The sequence below is a fragment of the Pelobates fuscus genome, chromosome 2, assembly GCF_036172605.1.
Source record: "Pelobates fuscus isolate aPelFus1 chromosome 2, aPelFus1.pri, whole genome shotgun sequence".
Classification (NCBI taxonomy): domain Eukaryota; kingdom Metazoa; phylum Chordata; class Amphibia; order Anura; family Pelobatidae; genus Pelobates; species Pelobates fuscus.
Window position 1 is genome coordinate 372,064,257 of NC_086318.1, and position 21,469 is coordinate 372,085,725.

General features: G+C 38.7%; 1 protein-coding gene across 2 annotated transcripts in view; it reads right to left on the reverse strand.

Annotated features, from left to right (window-relative positions):
* Positions 1–21,469, reverse strand: part of RALGAPA2 (Ral GTPase activating protein catalytic subunit alpha 2) — a 276,792-nt gene that overhangs the window by 228,811 nt on the left and 26,512 nt on the right. For both annotated transcript variants that reach the window (XM_063443720.1, XM_063443719.1), the window contains exons 2-5: positions 10,998–11,108; positions 8,463–8,512; positions 7,115–7,172; positions 3,197–3,240 (exon numbers count right to left, since the gene is read on the reverse strand). In XM_063443720.1, the coding sequence (XP_063299790.1) occupies positions 3,197–3,240; positions 7,115–7,172; positions 8,463–8,512; positions 10,998–11,108 (263 nt within the window). The remainder of the gene's footprint in view (positions 1–3,196; positions 3,241–7,114; positions 7,173–8,462; positions 8,513–10,997; positions 11,109–21,469) is intronic.

The window sequence follows — 21,469 nt, forward strand, 5'->3', positions numbered from 1 at the left end:
GACACTTATTGGCAGCAGCATGGGCTCCCGGCACTAGACGGGCATATGGGTCAGCTTGGCGAGCTTGGGCTAGCTGGTGCATGGCTCGGAACGAGGATCCCGTTTCGGCCCCTGTAACAACGATCCTGCAGTTCCTGACGTCCCTCTTCGAAGCCGGTAAGGCTTACAGGACTATTAACCTTTACCGTTCCGCTATCTCGGCTATTCACCAAGGTTTCGAGGGCCGCCCCGCGGGACAACACCCTCTTGTGTGCCGACTCGTCAAGGGTTCTAGATTTTCAAGGCCGCCCAGGCCCCGCTACTCCACGACCTGGGATGTTTCCGTTGTATTGGCTTTCCTCTCATCCTGGCCCGCTAACGCTGCACTCTCCCTCAAACAGCTGTCCGCCAAATTGGTGTGCCTGCTCTGTCTCATCTCATGCAAGAGAGTCTCGGATGTTAGTGCACTGGACGTCGATGCCAAGTCATACACCCCGGACGGGGTAACTTTTAACATCAGCAGGCGCACTAAGACTTCCATCAAAGCGGTATCCTACCCTAGTTTCCCTGCCTCTCCTTCGCTATGCCCAGTGACCTGCCTTCGTGAATATGAATCTCGCACCGAACCACACCGCTCTACTGCCTCTCATCAGTTGTTCTTATCTTTCCGTCCTCCTTTTCACCCAGTTTCCAGCACTACCTTGTCACGCTGGGTGAAATGGCTGCTAACCCAAGCGGGCATTGACACTACAGTGTTTGGCGCCCATTCAGTACAAGGGGCATCAGCCTCTTCTATGATGTCAGCGGGCGCCCGCCTAGAAGACATTATGAGAACAGCTGATTGGTCTAGGGAATCTACCTTCCGAGAATTCTACTTTCGGCCGGCCCCACACACATTCGCTGTGATAATGGATCAGCTTTAAACTTGCAATATGAGCCTCCGTGTCTTGTCATAAAATTGCATGATTTTGCTATTACATGACGAAAAGTCATGATTTTATTAAAGACACGGAGGCGAGTATTGCCCCACCCTTTTTTGTTCTTCTTACACGATGGTAAGTATGTATCTCCCCACCCAAATTACTCATACCACGATACACCGCATAGTATAGTTTGAGAAGGTAAGTGGGGCCGTCCTCAGACCTTGTTGTTTTCAATAATAATGGAAATGTTAACGTTAATTGTCTTGTGGGACTGTACATGCAGGGGTCTTTGTTCTCACTGGTGTAACCTGTTGGCTCCTGTTCTTTATATCTCCACAGCTTAATCCGGCAAGACGTCTAACAATGGTCCGGTTTATTGGTCTCCTCCCGCTGTCCTCCATCGGTCCTATGGATTCTACGGTCACACTTCCCAGTTTTTGATGTTATGCCTTCTTCGGTTTTATGCGATTACCTTGGAACTTTATTCTCACACTACTCTAGTTATTGACATTGTTCTTTGGTCGCATCTGCAGAAAGAGGGAAATGGAAGGGAAGTGCTGCCTGTTATACTGGGACCTGAGGGGGAGGGGCCTATGTTATCACATGTTCATTCTTTTTTCATTCTGTTTGTTTCCTTTGCTGCTATTTGTCAACAGTAAAGAAAGGGATATGCAATACTCGCCTCCGTGTCTTTAATAAAATCATGACTTTTCGTCATGTAATAGCAAAATCATGCAATTAAATGAGTACCAATTTTGATGGCTCATGACAGTTGGGCCATTGTCTAGTATTAGGTCTTGCCTTCCAGATATCAGACACTATATTCTAATAGTGACGTGTGAAAGATGATACAAGTTGTAAGTATAAAAGAAAATCAGTATAATTTAAAAGTTATCACATAACAGATCAATAAAGAGTGGATAATAACCTTACATTTTTTTAATTATTTTTTTTTTTTTTAAATTAGCAAATCCTGCTGAAGCATTATTATAAGAACAGCCATAAAATCCCACTAAGTACCTGGCATTTATTTTCACAGGTGTTGAGGTACCCGTTTCCAAGGTAACACCTTCATTAACATCAATTACCTGAAACGGGTAGATATCCACAATTGTACAAGAACTGTATTGATTTTGCATTAAAAGGACAGTCCCTTACTAAGCAGTGACAGACTGTCAATCACTGCATGCTCTGTAGACTTCCCACCTCACGATAACAGGGCCAGTCACTGGAGACCGCTGCACGCAAACAAATGTTTTTAAATTGTTGCTGAAAGAGAACATTATGTGTCTGTAGAAAGGCACTATTTATATATGATATATTCTTGGATGTATTATAACACCATGGGGAATTACTAGCTATTACAAGTCAACATCCTTTCTAAAAGGGTTACAGAAAATGTATTGTTTATTCCAAGACTCGACATGTGTTAATTTAAACATTTATCAGAACATATGAATGAACTTTAAGAAAAGGGGAAAAACCCACATAGAAGTCTTGTAACAACTGTGTGCAAGGAAAGGGAGGAGGGTGAACACAGGAAAGTGAGTGACATTTTCAAGTGCTGATATCATCGCTTTAAGGGGAAGGGTGTAACTGTTACAAGGTGAGGGATGACAGACATCCAGCAAAAGATGATTACTAGTAACGTACACAAGTATAGCTAGCACACATAGTACTGAAAGTCTGAATACTCCTTCCCTGCCATTTATCTTAGTGCCTGCTATAACAAAGAGTACAGAAAACAAGCATTCTACAGATGCATTATAATGTAATAATGCAAAATGGGCAGCAATCCTTATTTGCCAGTTAATAAATAAAATTAAAAAAAAAAAACACAAAAAAAAAAAAAAAAAAAATGGTACTTCTAAGAAAATAAATGAAACAAAAACAAAAAAATCCAAAGAAGATATTGCATTAACAACACAGAATGCAAACTTTCAATAAAAGCTACCGGTATATCAGGCTCTCTCTATAAAGACAAGGAATTAAAAACGATTGACTCAGAGGGGAATTATTCACTAAATACAGAGTTTAGTGAATTGAGGAGGGGGTGAAGGGGATGGGCATTAACTGCACGATTTAGACCAAAATAGCCAAGTTACGACTAACCTAAAGCCAGAGATAAATCAGGTATGTTTGCTGAAATTTTCCATTTAGTTTTCCAATGCACTACAACTCCGATGTTAGAAAATGAATGACATTCTGAGGTGTAATGCAATACTGTAAGTTGTTGGTTACAGTTAGCCATGTTTCTGATTCACAAAACAAAAACTTATAAATTAACAAAATACCTTTATAGTATTTCCAGTGTGTAAAAGCTTCTTTAAAACAGATCCTGCAATTAAAACAGAAATAATTACAGTAAACAAACAGCAACCAAATGCAGATATCTAAAATTTAAACACATCGCACTTTACCCCTAAAACACATTATATTATGCACATAGCTGAATGTCAAAGCTAAGGCAAAGACAGAGAGACAAATATAAAAACAACCAACACCAATAAGCACTCAGGACTCTAAGAAGATCACCAAAAAGCCCCGGGGGGCTGCAGTTTCCATCTGTACAGCACGGCAATGCTTGTGGCTGCAATCTTGCGGTCTCCTGAAGCCTTTTTATTGCATCACCTTTTCAATTCTAGATGTCCTTTCCTGACCATTATCAGCCATGTTGTTATAGTTTTCTTTCCGAGTTTTTTTTTTTTTTTTAATGTATGCCTAGGGATTTCTGAGCAGCGTAAAAATAATATGACCTATGGTTTTAGTGGTTTTAGATGTTAGTGCTATTTACTATATGACCAACTGCTAATATTTCTGTCATTGCATAGGATTGCACTTATTTATCTGTGAATCTAGTTTGTATTCCGAAATTAGGTATAGCTTATGTTACTGCTGTATAAGATGTTGCATATGTTGTTTGATCCTTGTAAAACTGTATTACCCTGTCTTCTGTTCAAATACCTCAATAAAAAAAAATATTAAACTGGATAAAGAAAAAAAAAAAAGGGAAAAAAATGGCAACTAAACACTACAGCTTCACAATTCCCTATCCATGTGCCCTACACAGTCTTCCTACACACTTCACTTAAAGTACGATCTAAGGTTTCAACTTCCTTTATTGCACCGTCTGTTTAATTTATAATTCTGGTCCCCTGTTCTGTTAATAATAGCCTGCATCAGCCTCCAGTGTGTGATTAAAGTTCAATTAACAGAGCAGAAAATAATTTAAAAAAAAAAAAACAAAAAAAAAAAAACATCTAAAGTAAATATACTGTGCTGTAAGATCTGATTGAAAATAAAACCTTTTTTTCTATGGCGGCTGTGTGCGTCACAGCCAGAAAAGAAGTGTTTATAACTGCATAAACAGAAAAAAAAAATAGGCTTAAGTTGTTTTATTGCTCAGAGTGTCTCTTTAAGAATGTTTTATCAAAATCCTCACGTTGTTTTTCGAGTAACAGCTTGAAAGTACATGCCATATATGAAATGCTGGAAACAGCATTTAGAAAAAGGCCATAGAAACCACTCAGATTTCATAAAATTATAGATATAGATGTACATTTTTTTTCTAATTTTTTTTTTATTTTAAATGTGATTAATTGGGAATGCAGGTTTCAAACGTCAATATCTTCGTAGTGGTTTAATACACAGTGTCGGGGGCCAGAATAATTTTTTTTTTTTTTTTTTTTTACAAAGTGATAACAAAAACAAACTGAACAGGAAGGATGACGCACCTCAGTTTCCCTCAATAACAATAGACCCTACAACCCCTAACCTATTGTTTCCAACTATTATTTAAACAGATACATCCATGCATGCTCAGCATTTATCACTAACACATGATACCTCTGTGTTGGATTAAGATGATTATTTACATGACAAGGTCAAACATTCTGTCAACATTTACTTAAACATTATCGAAAACTGTAAAGCCATATTTGATTATGATTGTAGGGGAAAACATTAGAGACCGGTAGAGCTATGATATTGTCAAACTGAACCCAGTGTCAATTTAACACAGAATATCTATTTTCAGAACTCATGGCTTTCTCAAAACAGTCTTTGTGCTTTGGTGGCACTTTGCTAACTTTCTAACATTTGTTTTTTGCAAATACTTATCCAATGGACACTACCTTGCATAAGAACACACATGCAAAAAGCAGACGCAGTTCATTAAAATTACATATTATTTAACATCCTTTTATGTTTCGGACCCCTCCCCTTCTGTTAACTCAATCCTCGGCATTAGACATGCATTTTGATGATACACAAGGTCTAGTGTCAAGGAGTGAGTGAAAGAGGGAGGAAAAGAACACTCGTGTTCTATGTAAAACTGCTACTCTAACAGGTGTTCCTTACGCTTGCTGAGGAAGTATGGGATGCAATAATGCCTATTTACTGGTAGTCAGTGAATTATTTTGGATTTGTGCTGAAAACTCTGGCATCCCCTAATCTAAATTTGCCCCACACCTTCCTGTTTAAGACCAACATGCATTTTGACTGGCAGACACACACGTGTATACACATACACTGACATGCACACACACTGACTGACACATACTAACAGACACTAACTCACAAACACAGACATACTGACAGGCACACACACTTACACTCACACACATTGGCTCACACACTCACAAATTGTAATTCATTGTTTTTAATTTAAATACACCCAGCCTCTTTACCTTTGGGAGAGCTGGAGTGGATTCTTTCCCTGGGGTCCAGTGGGGCTGCTGTGCTGCTGTTAGGGCTTCAATGTGGGCAGACAGGGAGCTGCAATGTTCCTGCTAAGCTCCCTTGCATGTCGCTTAGTAATGCCAGGAGTGATGTCATGTTTCAGCTACGGTACCCCCGCTGGGCGTGCGAGGGAGCTGAGCAGGAAGAGCTCAGAAGACAGTGCTCCCATGCCCTCCATGCTCGCATCCACCTGCCTCTAGGGGGCCATAGGTTGGCCAGCCGGCTAGCTCCTAGGCCCCACCCCATGAAAGAAGCTCACAAGGCAGCTACCAGGATGCTGAAAGTATCTCCCAAGGTAAATGCCTTGTTACACTTGTGGAAGATGCAGTCCTGACTGTAGTAAAGCCAGCATATCAGCATCAGCCCGGGGGATTGCCCTGCTTGGGAAGTTTCCCCAAACAGTGCTAAGCATAGCAGAAAAAAAAGACGACAATTTGGGGTGAGTGCCACAGCATAGTAACACTCATGTGACTCCAAGAATGGCAGGGCTGCAAGTAATTAATGGTACAAAAGTTCCCAAAGCAACAAAATATGTAATGTATCTTAAAGATATATCATATATTTATTGTTTTAAGAATGGTTATAGTAGTAGATGGAGCCAGATTCACTTTACATTTTTAAATGGTTGTAGTCATGTAATAAGCATTTTATCCCATCATATTGCACTAAAATGCAGTTTTTATAAAAGTCACAAAATTATAATTTTTTTTTAAAAAATTTATTTATTTATTTTTTAACCCCTTAAGGACACATGACGTGTGTGACACGTCATGATTCCCTTTTATTCCAGAAGTTTGGTCCTTAAGGGGTTAAACACGCATGCGGAATTGTTCCCCTGTGTCCAATTTATATAGTTACACTTTAATCCAAAGTCTGAGAAATTCCCATTTTTTTTTATTTATTTTTTTTATCAGCATATTTCTAATATGCTTGGCTAATGGTGAATACTCAGGACCAGTCCAGAGGCATTTGAGTCTGAGGGTTCTGCACAGTATTTTAGCTGTTCCTAGAACTGCACTTTTCTGGATAGAGATCTGTCCCACATTAAATCTGATAAAAACCAATCGCCCAATTTGGGGTTATCAGCATTAGGACTACTACTGCCTTCACTTTCCCCATCTCTTGTAGCTAATTGTTCATTCCTTGGTGTTTGTCCATTTTCTCATGTTCCTTCTTGTTGTTATGGTCACAGTGTGTTGTAACATCCCCCACGACTGCAGTCTTCCATTCGTTGACTACCCCTACGATGTCGGGTTGGTTGGCTAGTATGTGCTTGTTTCTCTGCATCTGGAAGCCCCATAGGATCCTAGTCCTGTTATTCTCAACTACCTTTTGTGGCAACTTCCATGGACTTAGGCAGGTCCAACCCTTATTCTATGCAGATGTTTCAATACACAATCCCAGCAACTTGGTTGTACAACTCCAACAATTAAAATATAAAAAGCCATTAAGAACATTAAAGCAGCTCTTACCTATACTGTGGTACTGCCAGCGGAAGAAAATCCTTTCAGGTAGTAGTTGTAGAATTTTCTAAAAAGAAAGTCAAAAACAACACTTAAAAGCAAAATACTGGGGAAAAAAAATGAAAACCAGATTTCTTCTACAGCCTGAACAGCTGCACCCCGTTCTTGTGGTGTTAGGGGTTTAGGATGTCAGTAGTGTCAAGGTCTGGGAATAAGAGTGCACCATGCTTGTGTGGGAGGGTACCTTTGTTTACAGTGGAACAAAGGCCATCTTGAGAGGACACTGGGTAGACTTTCTATCAGGGTTATAATTTCAGGAAGTAGTTTCATTCACTCACCATTACGGAGGATACAAATTGGAAGACTACAAATATACTCTGCAGACATCAAATTTCAATATGTACAAACACAGTCGGCAGAATAGAGTTTGGGAGACATACTGAATATCCATGATAAGAAGTCACCTAACAATTTATCTGTAAAAGCACTGAGTTGTGCAAGAAAACACATCATACGTAGTTTCAGAAAAAGTCAGAAGATAAATGTATTGTGTGGGTTTTTATTTATTTATTATTTTTTTAGAATGCAAGGCAGACATGTCAGATGAAATGTTACTTGAAGTGAGTTAAGGCTCAAGGTGCCTGAACAAAATGTAGGGTTTATGCATGAATTGCAATAGCTAAAACACAGAACAGGGGAATCATCATTCACAGGCAAAGAGCTGTATGGCAAGTCACTTATTGACAGGAGAGGGAGGACCATATCTTTTCTAGAGTTACTGAAAAAGCTGAAAATCTGCTATTCTGAAATCAATAAGCTATAGATACAAAATGTGGTACCACATTGTTTTATGTATGCAGCAATTTATTGTGGAAACAAATATGACACAGTTTTCATTTGCGTAACTTGTCTTTTCCCATTTGCTGTCACTCTGCATTTCTATGCACGGAATGATCCTCTCTGATTTCAGTACTGATCTTTCAGTTCCATTATAGAAGAAAAGGGGACTGAGAAAACGTTTTGATTCACAAGCTATATGTATAAGATGCAGCAAGAAGAGAGAATATTAGAACTTTGAGATCAGGTCAAGTTCTGAGAAGTATCAATAGCTTGCCCTTTGGTTATTCCACCACTCAGGTCTCCAAATAGTTTTTGCTCACTTGTGCCAATACAGGGAGAATTTGTAACCATTTTTTGAGACCGAGCAGGGACTAACCGAATGGCAAGCTATTGAGGACTCTCTGAGCTTTTTCCCTATGCTCCAAGTTCTCAAATTCTTTGTTTTTTTTCTGCAAAACATGTATAAGTTGATAAGTATTACTCATTGGTAAAACACAATATAAATAAAGCTACTTACTTCAAAAAGAAAGAGGATGGAGTCCAGCTCCTCCCTTTGTGATTTATTCCCTGCAATGCAAATAATAAAATACAATGTAAATCATGACAATTTTAACAGTTATCTGAAATAAAGGATCATGCAGTAGCACATTGCTTCTAACACTTTTTTATGAGCAAACACATATTCAGGTGTCCAGAATACTGAAATCTGGTATAAAAAAAAAGTACATTAAATAGACAAAATACCACAGCTATTACTACATAAAATGTACTCAAAAATCTAGAGGGTCGGAAATATCTTGTGTGAAGATCACAGAATGATCTGCACTCATGTGGCTTTAACCCCTGTATCACAACTCAACTTTGAATTATATGCATCATCTTGCTCAGAAATGCTTTAGACTTGAGAAAGGGAGGTTGTCCCGATAGCTTGTCATTAAAAAATTCTGTTAGCCCCCCCAAAAAAGTATTACAAGATACAAATTGTATCTGTTTTTTACATCTACATCACTGGACTAATACGGCTACAATCTCTACTTTAACAAATGACTAAAAACATATTGCTTTGTTGTATATATTTTCCAGTGAACAATTCAGAATACCTTTAAAATTCTGAAGATTCTTTCTTTTATCTTTTAATCTGAGTATGGTACCACTAATTCCACCACCCAGCTCTGCATCTTGAATTAATTACCGGTACTTAATGTATCTCATTTCCAAGAATGAATGTGTCAAGGACGTGAGAACAAAAAAACTATAATATAGCTCATACAGACACCGTCAATGTAAATATCATCTTGCTATTTTCACTATCACCTACACATACTCCAAGTATAGGACTTTACAGGTCAAAAATATTTATTCAAGATAAAATATATTTCCATTAGATTCAGATCCATGGAGGGCTCCATAACATGGTGAACCAATGGGCTCCATGCAATCTCATTACACGAGTCAGCTACACTTGGTCAAGCTATCGAAAATGTGCGATAGTCAAAACTTCCTAAAGGCGCTACTAGGCTCACCCAAATGCCATTTCTTACCCATGTCCAACAAAACTGAAAGTGTACTTAAAAGTTGCTTCTTCTTGTATCTTTACACAAACCAAAAAAACGGCTTTAAAATTCTGGCATTTTCCGGCATTTAACATTTTATTCTCCCAAAGAAAGTTCTTTATGGGATGTGTGTCTGATGCCACTGTGGTGGGAACTAAGACGGCATTTCTGCACTCCAGGACAAATAACATTACATTCTCAAACATTCGGAGTTTACTATTCAAAAATGTTATGTCCTGTAAAATGTACAAGAAAATAAATGTTTACTCTTCCTATTCACAATGAATAGACTAGATGGCATATGGGCAGACTGTTGATCCAAATATTTCTCAGACTTAAAGTTCCAAAAGGTACTAGAGCATTTAAAGTCTGAACCTCTATATATCATTATTGTACCAATCATCTGCTCAGCTATATAACATACATTTTTCTTTGGGTACCTTTGTGTTTTAATGAATACTGGGCTATTCAATACTCAGACCTTAAAATGGTATTGGCCATTATCTGCCCTGTCTACACTATGTCAAAAGCGATAAGTAAACTTTGAACTCTGGAGTAAGTGCCCCGGTTTTACTGGGCTGTATTGATAGGTCTTTCTCAGCCGACAGAATTCATTTCCAACACAGATATGCCAGACCTTCAGTCTAGTAGACAACTCCTCTCCTGAGCAATTATACATACAAAAAAAGGAATGAGTTCTGCAAGCCAAGAGACATCCCACCAGCCCAGTAAAGAAACTGTAAAAAGGTCTCTACTTGAAATTCAAGGGTTAGTAAATGCATCCAAACCACTTAATTATAGCCATAGACATTTTACAGGAATTAGTAACACTTTATTAAAGCTTACCGACAACACAAGCCAGCTCTTGGATATAAGAGGAAGGAAAGTAGAAGGCCCTGATATAAAGAATTGATTGTACTGGTAGAGTTAGTGCTTGCATTTGATTACATCATTAAGAATTCCATTTTAACTACGTAATATTTTCCCAACCCACTTCCTCCATCAGAGTGGCATTGCGGTATCACTAGATCCAGCACTACCCAAAGCAGAGACTCAGACCTCTACATCAGCTGGGTTTATTTAATATATTCTCTTCCTGGTGGCTTCTGATAACAGATGACAGGTACACTTTAAGGTAGGTGCCCAAGAAGGCGGTGGTGTGGATGCTTTTATCTTATGTTGTAAGGTGATCCCTAAGTTTAATATTTGTATAGAGCCTTTCTTTTATACAATTGCCAACTTGCTTACACCTTCACGCCCACACCGCCTACTTGCTCAACAGACAACAATAATTAGGCTGTCAATGCATGACTGGCCAAGTACAGTCAACGTGACTTATAACAGACCCAGTGTTTTAGAGTGATTAATGGACCATATGCACAAATATCTTTTCAATTAAATTAACAGGCTCATTCGTGTACGTAAAACATAGAGTTACTCAGATTAACAAACAAAAAACAATACTCATATACAGCAAAGATTAAATAGGGAATACATACCTTTTAGCTTTAAGCTACTTTCCAGTGTAATGAAATTTTCATAGAAGATAAAATAAATCTGAGAATAGTGCGCTTCGAAAAATTGCTTAAGTTCACTCCACTCCTGAATATCTGTGAATAAAGGGGGGGAAATGGGTTATCAAATGGTGCTTATTTTCATATGACTGAATAATTATTATATTTTAAAGTTATATATATATATAAAACAAAAAACTTTTTTGCACGGACGGATGAGATTATTTTCCTGTACATGATTCCCACTTAAACAAAAAAAGGCAATTTGAAAAAACCCCTACAAATGATCTATGACGGATCACTACCTCAACCCTCTTTATAAGATGTATTTAGTACTTCTAGAGTGCAATATCATATATTTGTATGGATATTTTTTAACGTACTTGAAGTGGGCTACCTAGATACTCAGCACCTATTAGGATAGAAGAGTGCCTGTACATTGCTTTGTTTTTTGGTATGAAAACTTGTTTAATAAAAAAATGTGGTCTTTCGCTGACATGTCAGTCAATTCTTTGGTATATCCTCTGTGTTGCAGAATTTCTAATAGACATAAACAGGCGTTTATCCCTGCTATACGAGGTAGAACTCCTTACAAAGCTTGAGAATACAGGTTCCCCCCCCCCTCTCTTACGCAGACTTATCAAGAAGGGCAACTATCTGAGGTCAAAACCCGTGGTCAACTACACAATATATACTGGAAACGCAACAGGCTCTCCAGTATTTGTGTGCACAATCTATTAAATTGTGCATGAAATGTAGTAAATCATCCCCATGATATAGGAATATCAAGCAAATATTGTATAAAGTCATGCACACACTTAACTTGTATCATAGGAATGATTTACAGTTACATATTCCTTTACAGAATCAAGTCACCAGGCAAACTGACTTCACAATAGAATATCTAGATTGACATAAATCGACAGATTAAAGCTTTTACATTTATTAAAATACAGTAGACCGCAATCAAACACAATTACTGCAGATGTTGCATAATGTGTTTAAACACAAGCACACATTTCCAACTCAAAGCAATAAACTATTTTTTGTTGGAAACACTATATGTCCCTAGAGATTGTGGGTTCAGATTATCATGGAACAGGTGGTTTGAAGTTATATTTATATTACTGAATTTAACCGGCAAATCTTTATTCTCAGCACTTGTCTGCCATCTACTTGGACTTGGCTCAGACTACGGGTACTTTCACAGTAATTTCTACCTTAATTTCCTATTTCACTACCTGATTTAAAACAAAGAGAATGTCAGAGCCAAACATTCATTGGAGTACAGTTAGAGTTCAAATGTTACCGTATCTCTGCACTAGTCAAATATCCCACTCATCATTCTTACCATACACTCTCAAATCTGTCACAGAACGTGCAGTCTGACTCCCAGCACAAACGTGCAAACTCGCACAAACCAAACTTTCTAGTGGCCAGGCACACGGACACAAACAGACTAAAATGTCCTGCACATATCTGCTAGCTACACTGTAACATACAAACACGCTCTACAATCCCACTGCATTATCTCAGCACTGGCAAAATCCCAGACTGCATTTGTTTAATAGTCATAATTCTCAAACACCCAGCAGTTTGGCCCCAGTGCTCCCTTCCATCTAAGGCAATGGCTAAATCACCAATCTGTTTATAGGATTTTATAACCAGTTCTACCATCATTTACAAACTGCCATCAAAAGATTTTACTCCAAGATAGAATGACCCACACATTTATGAGTAAACTGTGAAAATGCAAATGCAATGTAGATGTATTATTATATATTATTTTGCAATGGTGGTTCTAGAGGTAAAGATTATGGTATAGGTGCTTATCACAATTAATGCACATATATTTAAAGGGAACCAGACCCCTTCAGCTCATTATAGTTAATAAAGCTATTATTGCATTTTTTATTTATTTATTTTAAACTGCAAAGATTACCTTGTAGTGTAAACTTCACCTCTAGTGACTGTCTACCAGATAGCCACTAGAGGGACTTCCAGGCGACTTTTGGTCACGCTATGCTTGGGGACATCTAGCGTCACCCAAAACCCAAAAGGCGTTGTATAATGCTTTCCTATGGGGTTATCCTAATGCGAGTGCGGCCATTGCCCTGCATTCACATTAGGTATCCACCACCGGCTTACGTCAGTGGGGGACGGGGAAGCTATAGGGCATCAAAAACAAGTTTGTTTTCCCGGCACTATAGTTTTCCTTTAAATGACCACTATAGGCACCCAGACCACTTCAGCTCAATGAAGTGGTCTGGGTGCCAGGTTCATCTAGGGTTAACCCAGCAGCTGTAAGAGAAACAGAAACTGCTATGTTTACATTAGGGTTAATCCAGCCTCTAGTGGCGCTTCCGCGCTTCTCACTGTGATTTTCACAGTGAGAAGACGCTTGCGTGCATAGGAAAGCATTGAGAAATGCTTTCCTATGGACTGATTGAATGCGCGCAGCTCTTGACGCACATGTTCCTTTGTCGGAAGAGGGAGGAGAGTCCCCAGTGCCTTTAACCCCTTCCACCCCCTAGAGCCTGGCAGAAGGGGGGCCATGAGGGTGGGGGGGACCTATTAAAACTATAGTGCCAGGAAAACGAGTTTGTTTTCCTGGCACTATAGTGGTCCTTTAATGATAACATGGCAAAAAAGCTTAAAGGGACACTGCAAGCCAATTGACAACCCCCTTTTTTAATTTTTCTCTCATTTATGGACTATACAAATAGTATCACTATTAAATGCTTTTTTTTTTTTCTTATCGCATATTTGTTTTGTTGCCTTCTTTATCTTGGCTGAGAACCAGCATTAAACAAAGATTTTCATAAATAATTATTGTTTCAAGCTTTACAAAGCAATCACAGAAAGGGTGACATAGTTCTGTTTTATGCATTTTGTGTGCCTCAACGTTCTTTTTTCTCTTCTGCTTTTCACCCCCTGAAGCGCCATTCACAATCTTGAGAACCCATAAATCTCTCTCATAAACAAAGGATGCACTTATTAATTAAGTGGGGCACAGAACCCCCCAAAAAAATGATTTAAATTGAAAACTTTGATCAGTACGATTTAAAATAGCATTCAATCGTAGCCTGCTCCGACCAGGATAATATTGTCATGTTTGATAATCTCAATCCCATCGAATGCTTTTCATAGAGAAGCACTTTAGACCTACTGCACACGGGCAGCAATAGGTGTTCAGGCAGTCCAATGCTTCGTAGAGAAGCACTGAATCCAATATTTGTCTATTTGTCCATTAGCTGCATCGTTCAAAGTCATCAAGCTATGCATGAAGACCTTAAAAAATTGGAGGTCGTAAAGACTCTCATCGCACTCTCAAGAATGTTTTACATTGACCAAGAAAATCTGAAATATCTACTCACCAAAACCACAACATTAAGATATAGTAGAGAAAAACCAAGTAGCAAGAGAGGGGAGAATGGACAACAGCTAAATTAGCCTGCCCTTCGGTGGGTCCCCACTCAGATCTCAAGCTGGTTTTAGTTCATATTGTGCCATTACAGAGAAACATGTCTGAAGTATATCAGACTGGTCCCACCCTTACGGGCAGTCCGGATCCGAAATGCCAGCAAGTTCCCTCTGCACGAGAGATACAGAAACCCCTGACTATCGTTTCAAGCTTGTAAGGTATCATCAGTGAGGTATAGCCAATATCCCTCTAGGCACAGTGATAGCCAATATCCCTCCTTAAGCTTAAAGGGCAATCCAGAAGTGGACCCCTAGCTCACGGTGCCTAGAGGGATATTGGCCATACCTCACTGATGATACCTTACAAGGTTGAAACGATCATCTGGAGTTGCTGTATTGCTCGTGCAGAGGGTACTTGCTGGCATTTCAGATCTGGACTGCCTGATATGCTTCAGATATGTTCTCTCTGTAATGGCACTAGATGAGCTAAAACCAACTTGAGATCTGAGTGGGGACCCACCAAAGGACAGGCTAATTGAGCTGGTGTCCGTTCTCACCTCTTGCTACTTGTTATTCTCTCATTAGAGAGATCATTAATGAATTACCTCGATATAGCACCTTTGGTAGAAACAAAATTATAAAAAGGGGGGAGTGTTGCGTTCATAAGCACACATTTAATTGGTGCATTAGTGCATACACAGTAGCAATAAAAATATGTGAACCCTTTCGGATTACCTGAACTTCAGAATAAATCTGTCATAAAACCTGATGTTTAACTAAGTCACAACAATGGACAGTATACTGAGCACACCGTAGACATATTTACAGAGCAGATGTCTATTTTTGTGATTTGATCAGATCAATTTATGACCAAAACAGTGCAAATACTTTTTCTTGTCACTGAATATTACTATAGCAACAAAGTATAACCAAATATATTGCTACCACTAAATGTTACATGTTATTATTTTCACCTTGTTATGCCTAATTATTCACCCATCATCACATCAAAATAAAAATTTAAAATCAAATCAAAATGTAGGAAATACAATTATCATCCAAAAATACATATGTTAAGGGTGTAGGAGAACATTCTCAAAAGCCAAAGCAGAAAAGAAGGTTTATTGACACAAGAGATCATCCAATCCAGGACATTACACAAAATAATAGGATATACATGACGACACCCATATAAATCAATATACTGTGAATAAGGTCAGTAACCTCAACAAACCTTTAATAAACAATTGCCATGTATTTTCCTCTGATACAATACAACCACAAATAACTATTATACGTTTTACATTTATTTTAGAAAATATAATTATAATGTACCTACACTTTAACAAACAATTGATATAAAGCACACCATTAGGATTCACCCCTCAAATAAATACACAATAAAATGAAGATAACATTAATGCCATCCAATTTTCATTCTTTTTTTTTTTATTTATTTTTTTATTAGATATGTCTCAAACTGAGCAGAAGATGGAGAGTATTACATGTGAAACATAGTAGGCTATAAGTAAGCCCCTTTTCGTGCATGTCAATCACCTGATAGCTGGTGTCCGCATTCTTTCACGCAATACACACCGAATTCTATATCAATTCAATATTCATCAAGGTTGTCCAAGTACCTTTCTTGATCAGTTCAATTAACTTTTAACTGTTCAAGAAAGGTAACACGACCATGTAGCAGGAAAACTTTGGAAAGAAATAAAGTGTGGAGGGATGAGAGAAATATTATAAAGAGAAAAAAAGTCACCCACAGAGATGGTGGGCTTTCCTAAAGAGGTAGGTTTTCAGCAAGTTATTGAAGTGGAGGTTAAGGAAAAGTCTAACATGACTAGCTAGGGCATCCCACAGAAGTGGGGCAGCACTTCAGAAATCCTGTAAATGAGAATTAAACAGTTCAAACACAGGCAGACAAGAGAAGGACATTCACAGAGTAAAGTGAACAATAAGTGGTGTATTTGTTAATTTAAGAGGATACGTAATGAGGAGTGGTATTGTTGTAAACTGGTCGAATACTGAATGAGTGAAACCAGGGGGGTTGTATCCACCAAATTTTTACTCAATAGCCACTACAATGAGCAGTAGCGGTTCTGGGGTTAAAAGTCCTGTTTTTATCATAATTAATGCATTATAACAAAATATTTCACAAACTAACTAAGTCAGCATTTCTAAATGCCAGACAAGTATTTACGAAAATGCTGCTATTCTGTGATAAACATGTCTATTTGCCATGACATCCTCTTCCTACACAGCTGATTCCCTTCTGCAAAGTCTAGGGCCACCAGTAAAACAATCAACAGGGAAGAGTTGCAAAATAGGTCAAGAGAATGCTAGGGAGCACACTTCCTTTGGTCTTCCTGCCTTGTACCAATTAAGGCCACTCCACACTGTTTTTCATGTGCTTATCATAAGATGCACACAGCTGGGGCGAGGTTTACTTTCCATGTTTAACTGCTTGTGCCTTGACAAAGCAGAGCTTCGGTTCCACTGCGAGAAACCGCATGAATAAGAAAACTAAAAACATAAACAAACTGAAAAGTTTCATGCTGGGTATAGGAAGACTGCTGGCTCTAACCTTTACTGTGTCAACTAGTTTACAATAAAAAACGGAAAGAATTTATTGACATTTTTCTTCTTACTTTTACTCAGCCTAAGCGATTCATTGAGTGAAGGTAATTTTTAGGTAACTTTTCCAGAGTTTACGCCTTAACAGGGACCTCAGATTACTGCGTAGTGGTTCTGGTACAAAGGGAAAGCAGTCTCAGCAGGGCCATTACTGTCTTTTCTAATAATGGCGTTGTTTATATTGCATTCAATACTGGTACTGGCAGTCACCTAGTACTGGCGGTAACCGAGGCAGTCATCAGAGGCACTTCCTGGAGCAGTCCTGAAATCTTTGCAGGATCAACATTTGGTGTCTTCACGCTCTAGATCAGTGGTTCCCAACCCAGTCCTACCAGTCAATGATTTAGGGATTAACCTGGTGTGTTGAAGGTATTTGTAGAAAAAAAAAATCACTTTAGACAAAACAGGGTAATCCCTAAATTCTGGACTGGTAGGGGGTACGTGAGGACTGGGTTGGGAATCCCTGATCTAGATAAAGATGCCAAACCCTCCCCACATTGTGAACCAAGCCAAAAAGCAGTGATTATTTCTGCCAGGGGTGGAGCGGCAGCAGCAACAAAACCAGTCCGCCAAGGAACTTATAGTAAGTAAAACTCTTTATTTTAATTCTTATGGGGTGAACACCTACATTTTAATAAATAGGACAGCACTCTTAGAAATAAATGTCTGTATTTCTAATGTTAAAGTGTTCATTTAAAAAGTAACTGGTTCTTTTTTCCTCACCCCAATAAACATTATTGCTACATAAATGCACAGACAAGCATGTAAATTCAAATACACTGTAAAGAATTTTACAATTAAATTTAGCACAATCTATAACTAACTTTTAGTTAACTATCCAGTTGTGCGAAACTTGACAACAAAACATGGCAGTTCCATTTAAAGTGGACATGCCACTATTCAGATTCCTTAAAGAAGTGAGGACGATCTATAAATTGTGTTAGGATATAACACAAATTCAGTGTTCTCAGAAGTTAATCATTAGGCAATAAACAGCCATGTCAGAATGCTGCTTAACTTAATGCAGCCTTGCTGTGCCATTCTTCATTGACGGGCACTTGTGCTTAAGTCCTGAAGCGCAGGGCTAGCTCATTAGCGAAGTCTTAGCTTATTGCTCTCGGCCAGTGACTTAAAGGACCACTCTAGGCACCCAGACCACTTCAGCTTAATGAAGTGGTCTGGGTGCCAGGTCCAGCTAGGGTTAACCCATTTTTTCATAAACATAGCAGTTTCAGAGAAACTGCTATGTTTGTGAATGGGTTAAGCCTTCCCCTATTTCCTCTAGTGGCTGTCTCACTGACAGCCGCTAGAGGCGCTTGCGTGATTCTCACTGTGAAAATCAGAGTGAGAGCACGCAAGCGTCCATAGGAAAGCATTATGAATGCTTTCCTATGTGACCGGCTGAATGCGCGCACAGCTTGTGCCGCGCGTGCGCTTTCAGCCAACGGGGAGGAGAAGAGGAGGATCGGAGGCAGAGAGCTCCCCGCCCAGCGCTGGAAAAGGTAAGTTTTTACCCCTTTCCCCTTTCCAGAGCCGGGCGGGAGGGGGACCCTGAGGGTGGGGGCACCCTCAGGGCACTCTAGTGCCAGGAAAACAAGTATGTTTTCCTGGCACTAGAGTGGTCCTTTAAGCACTGCACAAAGCTGTGCTGCGCTCAAATAGAGAGTTTCTGGCTTGGTCAGAAGTTGTGGAGGGGGCAGTGCCTGGAGGACTCCAAGTAAGACGTCAAAGCTTTCACACCCGTGGCACCATAGTCACTACAGTGTATAGTAAAACAAAATAGGCTTGACCTGTGACCAAGGCACTTTAAGATATGACAATTTATTTTCATATGTATGATGTAAGTTATCCATCATTAAAATATACACACACACACACTTTAATGCCATACCAAGTGTCTATGATCAACAGGAGATAACACACACACACACACACACACACTACATGAAAATCAGCACTCCCAGGTAATTCACAAATTAATTCTTTACTTGAAAAAGTGTAGAAAAATGTGTTTGTCCTGATGAAAGTTCCCATGTGGAACTGAAACGTTGACCTTTTGCTACACTTTTTCAAGTAAAGAATTAATTTGTGCATTACCTGGGAGTGCTGATTTTCCTGTTCTACATACAAAGTGCAATCGAGCACCGGGTCATAGACAGTGAGTAGGAGTGCAAGGTCTTTTTTCATATATATACATACACACACATATATATGAATGCATGCCATTTATAGTGATGCATAATGAAAACTGAAAGGAGCATGGTTTTATTTCAACAAGAAACTAGATTTTTTCTATCTTTACTTTCAAAGAAGCAGGTCTATTACTGTAACTGTAAGTTCAGGAAATTCATATTCCCCATTATTTGCACATTTCCCTTCCTGTATTACGATATTGTTTACTAAATTACTCCTTTGAAGTTTTATTTCATGATTCCATATAAAGTACCAACACTTCAAATGAATGTGCTTTTTGTAAGTGCTTTTGTTCTGGTTTATGGGCTTTCCTTCTCTTTGTTTGAAGGTTGTTCATAGCATTCCTATATTTATTATGAATTTTGTACAATTCGCAGTAGCATTACATCTACAAATGAATTCACAGTATGAGCAGCAGGATGTAAATAACATGCACAATTTAAATGTAATTAATCGAAAGGGTTTTCAGAAGCATCAGACAACCCCTCTCGATCTTTTCTCAGTTTCAAAAAGGAGGTTGAGACAACACAGGATGGAGAGAAATCGTTCATTTATTAAAAATAAATCAATAAATAAAATCAGATTTTCTTTTTTTGATTTTGGTTTAAATCAGATTACAATTAATAATATGCTTTAGGATGGAAAAAAAAATCTAAAGATGTAGTAGTTGCTGTATATTCACGTAACATTTACATTTTTGTAAAATGAGTTTCATTGTCTGCAGATAACATGCACTTTAGTAAAAAAAAAAATTATAAAGTAAACATACAAAGTTCTGAAAAAGACCTTAACTCAATTGTTATTCTGAAAATCTATGTCCACACAATGAAAACCTTACCTTAAAGGGTCACTGGAGGCACCATGAACACTTCAGTAATTTGAAGTGGTCATGGTGGTTGGATCTATATGTGCAGCTTTTGAAAGGGTCAGACAGAGATCGAAAACCAAATGTTAGTCTCTATAGTCTTCCCTGCTTCTGTGCCACAGAGACTAATTTTGGTTTTCCAACACTGTCTGACCCAAGTTGCATGTATACGGCGGAAGAATCCTGTCATAAACTAAAGGTAGGGATGAGTTTTTAATAAAAAAATTCTTACATATACGTCAAGTTAAATTTTTTTTACATTTAATTTCAAAACTTGAAGAAAGGATTCATTTATTAAAATGAAGTTTGATGTGGGGTGACAGTTCTGCTTTGTCAAGAAACATTTTCACCCAGTCCTACCTAAATAATCTAAGGAGATGTCATAATTTTTCGGGAATGTGACTGTGTGAGGAGTACGGGCAGAAGATGACTAGGTCCCAGCGTTATTGTACTAACCAGATGGTGGAACATTAAACTGATTTAGGAATACTGAAGACTAGAATAGTCGGGGGAGGTCCGGGAACATGCAGAAAAGAACAAAATTATATATATACTTTCATCAGGAACCTGATGAAAGTCCCAGACGTGGACTGAAACGTCAACCTACTTTTTACTATGAGTCTTCATTAAAGTTTACAACTTTTAATCTTCACTTAAACCGTGAGTGCTGCTCATCTCTACAATTTATGTATAAAATTTTCCCCGGATTATATAATATAAAGCCTGTGTGCAAGGATACCGTGGTTTCTCTCTCATATATATCTGTATATCTATATAATCTCAAGTGCAGCAGACATAACTGTAGCAGAATGGAGAACTCCAATATACTTTTATACCCTTTTTTTGGCTGTCCGTATGCCCCGTTCGTTTACCGAACCCCCTTGTTGTGTGGCCCCTTGTTCGCACCTTCATAGTCACCAACCCCCTCTGTTAACCACACATTGGTCATTAGTTCAAATGCTTCCCCTGTGTGGCCGCCGTTCTTATAAATGAAAGCACATGTTCAAACAATTGGCGGCCATTTTGTCTCCCGAACGAGGGTAGCGGTACATGGTTGTCAACGGCGTAGAACTGGTTTCAAATGCCTCCCATGCAATTTGCTGAACAGTTAGGAGAACAGCGTTAAAAAAAACTAAAAGAGGTGAATCCATTTCCTGGCCGTTAGGGTACGAATGCTCCCACTGTTCAGTAGTTTATGCCTCCCGAATGCCGTTCTGACTGTTCGGGAAATTACATGGGCAGTGGTACGAGTTTCCCGGGCGTTCGCGGGGTTGCGTATCTTAAAAACATTCCACGCCGTCGACAACCATGTACCGCTTTGGGATACAAAATG